Source organism: Eurypyga helias, unplaced genomic scaffold, assembly GCF_000690775.1.
Source record: "Eurypyga helias isolate BGI_N326 unplaced genomic scaffold, ASM69077v1 scaffold25115, whole genome shotgun sequence".
Classification (NCBI taxonomy): domain Eukaryota; kingdom Metazoa; phylum Chordata; class Aves; order Eurypygiformes; family Eurypygidae; genus Eurypyga; species Eurypyga helias.
In genome coordinates, this window is record NW_010251362.1 from 1 (window position 1) to 5,445 (window position 5,445).

General features: G+C 41.4%; 1 protein-coding gene across 1 annotated transcript; it reads left to right on the forward strand.

Annotated features, from left to right (window-relative positions):
- Nucleotides 1–1,395: 1,395 nt before the first annotated feature.
- On the forward strand, nucleotides 1,396–5,142 carry HERPUD2 (HERPUD family member 2; the record flags this gene model as incomplete). The annotated part of the gene is made up of 4 exons (XM_010152012.1): nucleotides 1,396–1,518; nucleotides 1,838–2,161; nucleotides 3,817–3,931; nucleotides 4,377–5,142. Coding segments are annotated over 4 exons (724 nt in total), but the record flags the coding sequence as incomplete, so codon positions are not given.
- Between the last annotated feature and the right edge of the window lie 303 nt (nucleotides 5,143–5,445).

A 5,445-nucleotide genomic window follows, 5' to 3' on the forward strand; every position in this document is an offset into this window, starting at 1 on the left:
GCAAAGCCTTTGATACTGCCCCACACGATATCCTTGTTGGAGCGAGTCGAGAGGAGGCCACGAAGATGTTCAGAGGGCTGGAGCCCCTCTGCTATGGGGACAGGCTGAGAGAGTTGGGCTTGGTCAGCCTGGAGAAGAGAAGGCTCCAGGGAGACCTTATAGCACCTTCCAGTGCCTGAAGGGGCTACAAGGAAGCTGGGGGGGACTTTTTACAAGGGCCTGTAGTGACAGGACAAGGGGTAACGGGTTTAAATTGAAAGTGGGGAGGTTTAGATTGGATATCAGGAAGAAGTTCTTCCCGGAGAGGGTGGTGAGGCACTGGCACAGGTTGCCCAGAGAAGCTGTGGATGCCCCATCCCTGGAAGTGTTCAAGGCCAGGCTGGATGAGGCTTGGAGCAACCTGGTCTAGTGGAAGGGGTCCCTGCCCATGGCAGGGGGGGTGGGACTAGATGGGCTTTTAGGGCCCTTCCAACCCGAACCATTCTGTGATTCTAATGAAATCTCTTGGTTGATACCTTTGCAGGGAGTGCCTTACTTAAGGAAGAGGTGTATTCTGCAGTATAATTACAGCAGTCTCAGCTTTTGTTACCTGCAGTCTGAATAAACTTTTCTTCATGCTTTATACTCTCATGCTGTCCTGAAAGATGTCATGGTTTACTACAGTTCACTACCTCAAAATCTTTGGAGAAGGAGTTGGAAATCTTGCCAAAACATGCTATATGCTCTAGGAGGTAAGAGAGGTGAAGAAGTTTAAAAGCAGACAGAACCAAACCTAAAACTTAATGCATAGGAGCTTTATGTCTCTTGCATGTGAACCAGAGTTAAAAGCCCATAGGAACGAGAATCGCTTATGCTCAAAATACTGAGGGGGGAGTAAATAATTTACAGTGTTCTTAGTTGCAATCTTCAGAAACTGTGTCTGAAAGATTAGTTTGGTGTCTTTGCTCACATTCATTTCTTCATGTCCTTAATCACAGTGGTATTTTGGGTATTGCTTCTAAAAGAAAGTTGTAGAAGGTAGTGACATTTCCCTTTACAGCTCCTGCCGCACCATTCAGGGTGACCTTTGAACTTAAAAGGAATTGTATGGAAGAATTTCTGCAGTTATATACACAGTTTTGAAAGATTTTCAGCATGGCTTTGTCTCAGAGATGCAGCTAGTGACAGACATCTAAGTACAAAACCCGAAGTCCTTGTTCTATAGAAATAACTTGGCTTCTTAATTTCTTGTATAAAAATACAGTGCTTTTTTGGAATGGGTGTGATGATATCACAATATGTTTTTTCAGTGCAAATGAGAGGAAGAATACTGCTTTAATTGTTCTTAAATGTTAGCACATTTTATAAGTATGGCAATTTTTTACTGACTATTTTTTTCTTTAAATCGTTTTATAGCAACATAGGCAACCAGTTTCCAGCCCAGGGTGTTCCTGCTGGATTTTCGATGTATCCTGCATTCAGTCCCCTACAGATGATCTGGTGGCAACATATGTATGCACGCCAGTACTACATGCAATAGTAAGTCTGCGTTATCTTAGGTAGTACTGAGTTACACTCATCAAATGAAGGTATTGAAAACTTAAATGATGTTTGCAGGTTTAAAATGTATGTCTTTATTTTGTCTGTCAGTGCTGTTGTACACTGTTCTTTGAGCAAATCACAAAATCCTGTTTCAAGTTGGAGTTACTAAGTAAAGCTCTAAGGCAAATGCAGTTTGTTTTGACGTGTATTACACCAGTAACTGTGGTTTTTATTAGTGTAGAAAAGAAGATGACAGCAGGCTTAGAAATTGTGGTGCCTGTTTTTTGACGAGTTTGTTCTGTCTTTAAATTTTTAGCCAAGCTGCTGTTTCAGCCCAAGTGACTTCCAGCACTGAGCCAGTGAGATCTGCAGTCGCCCAGGCTGTAAACTCAGAACACGCTCCTGCAAACCAGCCCGCAGCAGTGCCAAATGTAGCCGTCCAGGAGAACAGGCCTGTAAACCCAAACGTTCAGATGAATGCACAGGGCGGCCCGGTAGTGAACGAGGACGACTTCAACCGGGACTGGCTGGACTGGATGTACACATTCTCTCGAGCAGCAATTCTTCTGAGCATTGTATACTTCTATTCTTCCTTCAGTCGATTTGTCATGGTAATGGGAGCCATGCTGCTGGTCTATTTGTGAGTACAACAGTTGAGTACAGCTGCACAGACCTGATACGTGGAGTTTGGGGCTAGTGTACGATCCATTTAAACTGTGAAAGATTATCCAAATAGAAAAGTTTAGGCACTGCTCCTTTACAGTATGGTGTGTAAAATATAACCCAAAACACCCCGCACAGCAGTTTGCATTTCAAACAAGCAGAGAAGCTGATATGAACAAAGAAATAATTCTCAAAGCATGTTTACAGGAGGTCGGATACTATTTATACCTGAAACACAGTGTGCTTAGGTGTTGATGGTCTTTACCAGATCAGTAGTGTAGAAATACAGAATTTTGGTGTGGAAATTTAGAAAGTGGGGGTGGGAGAAGGGAAATTCATATAGGTCAAAAGTATGTTTGCATATAAACTTAAAACATTTCCTGCTTGGATGTGAAAGGAAAATTGCAAAAATAAGCTTATTTATATTTCAAAAATAACATATGGGATTTGTGCAGTGAATAGAATCACAGAATGGTTGGGGTTGGAGGGGACCTTAAAAATCATCCAGTTCCAACCCCCCTGCCATGGGCAGGGACCCCTTCCACTAGACCAGGTTGCTCAAAGCCTCATCCAGCCTGGCCTTGAACACTTCCAGGGATGGGGCATCCACAGCTTCTCTGGGCAACCTGTGCCAGTGCCTCACCACCCTCTCCAGGAAGAACTTCTTCCTGATACCTAATCTAAACCTCCCCACTTTCAATTTAAACCCGTTACCCCTTGTCCTGTCACTACAGGCCCTTGTAAAAAGACCCCCCCAGCTTCCTTGTAGCCCCTTCAGGTACTGGAAGGTGCTATAAGGTCTCCCTGGAGCCTTCTCTTCTCCAGGCTGAACAAGCCCAACTCTCGCAGCCTTTTATAGGCAGAGTTAAGTACTGTAACGGTGGGTATGAGATCTGGTAGAATCATAGGGACTTAAAAATCGTTTTACAATGCATCAGCAAGACGTAAGCATGCTCTCTATTTTTATTTATTTTTTAAGAAATGTCAGTACTGTTGTTATCACTTCCCTTTTGAAAATAATATTTTAGTGATGTAACTAAAGTGGGGGAAAAAAGCAGTAATGCTTGATATTTGGGACAGATGTCGTGCACTGAGAGTTGCCTTCGACTGTAGGCTCACACGACTCTTCTGTTTCTAATGCAGATAGGATAGTTGAGTCTGAGTACAGACACTTGAAAACATAGGAGAGGCTTATTTAATTTACAGTGGTAATGTGGTTCAAGCCTTAGTTGAAGCTTGAGTACTTTTTTCCACAAAAATCAACTTTAAACTAGAAAAATTAAGGCTGCCTTTGAAAATTATTATAACTTCAATACTTAAAAAATGGGGAGGAGACCCTAAAAATACTCTACATATTTAATCACCTAATTGTGGTGAATTACTCCTCTTCTGGAGCAGAGACGGGCTGTTCACAGCCCTGAAACCTAAAGAACAGCTCTTAGTAAGACCCTTCTGAACCCAGACATCAGAGAATAGCCATTCGATGGAGAAGTAAGGCTTGCAGAAAAATATGTGCAGCATCATTCATTTGCAAGTATGTTAAGAATTTAGTGCAGTAGTTAGCTGTAGCAGAAAAATTCTTTTTATTCCTTCCAAAAGAGAGGTTTTCAACTGTTCCATTTTCTTACATAGACATCAAGCTGGATGGTTTCCCTTTAGGCAAGAAGGAGGCCAGCAGCAGGCAGCCAATAATGTGGAAGTGAACCGTGATGGGCAACATGCAAATAATCCTGATCTTGAAGAGATGGTGAGTAAGAGCAGACATGTCTTTTGAGACCTGTGTATTATATTGTCAGGTACACTGTAATGCCTGGTCAGGAAGTCAACTTCTATGAAATGTAGTCGGTTTTAAGCAGAAAGCTTTCAGCGTTGTCCTCAGTGTTGTGCCTGCTGCTTAAATTCTGTATTTTTCCAGACTGACAATTACTGTTGTCTACTTCAGTCACAGTCTGTCTTCATGCTGGTTATTCCTCAGGGGAGGGTGTTTGGTTGGAAGTTGCTCATTGTGTGAATATACTGCTGGTTACCTTATGTCAGAGCTCTGAAAAGAAGCAGTTGTCTGTCTTCATGCTGGTTATTCCTCAGGAGGTTGTTCAGTTGGAAGTTGCTCATTGTGTGAATATACTGCTGGTTACCTTATGTCAGAGCTCTGAAAAGAAGCAGTTGAATTGCTTCCATTTCTGTTTTTAAAGGAACGACTTATGGATGATGGGATTGATGAAGACAGCGGAGAAGAGGCGGGTGAAGATGCCAATACAGAGCAGCATCCTGGATTCATGGCTTCTGCTTGGTCCTTCATCACAACCTTCTTCACATCCCTCATCCCTGAAGGGCCTCCACAGGTTGGCAATTAAAGAGGACAAAGAACTGTGTCAGGCAGCCTCAGTAGCCATATGTAGAAGTGGAGCAGACTTTAGAGAGTGTTTTGAATACAGTGCAATTTCTGAAAATTTATAATGTTATCTTTTTGATTGTGGTGTACAAAAACGTGTATTTTTTTTTCTTTTGGCTCTCTCATGCATTGAATATTTTAAGCACAAGTGGACTACTAACTGCTTTCTTTTTAAGATTCTTCTTTTTCTGAAGAATAAAATGTAAAGATACTGGTCTTCCATGTTTTATTTTCATTTCAAATGTGTATTATACTGAGGCAAAAAGCTTGTACTTAGTCTGCACCAGTACCTCTTTAAAGAGCTGTTAAAAATACGAATGTTGACAGACCTTTCCAAATGCTATCTATTCCTCTGAATACCTTTAGTGCATCTTGTGTTAGTTTTATGCAGGGTATGAATTATCACTTGGGATTGGGAGTTCATATCGTTCCTGGAAGAATGCTGCAAACGCAAAGATAAGTTGATAATGGTGTGTTGTCTTCATGCCGCAAAATACTAAACCTCTTCTCACACCTTTAGAAAGCTAAAAGCTTTTTCTTGAGGTTGTGCTGAAGTTCATCAAAGATGTTTGACAGCTCTTCAAAGACAATTGACAGCGATGAGATAAATGTTTGATACATACAGTACTTTTTAAGAAGAATATAGCTGTACTGGGGAAAAATATGTACATTAGGGCTTTTTTTAATAAAAACTTATGGTAACTCCTTTGGATGTTTATATGCATGTTTGAATGCAAACAACTAGTGCATCCTTAAGGATGAGGATATCATTGATTTGAGAGGGGAATGAAGTCATCATGGTGATATTACCGACACTGACTGAAATGTTACGTTTGTAACAGCACACGCATGATGACGGGTGTGATCTC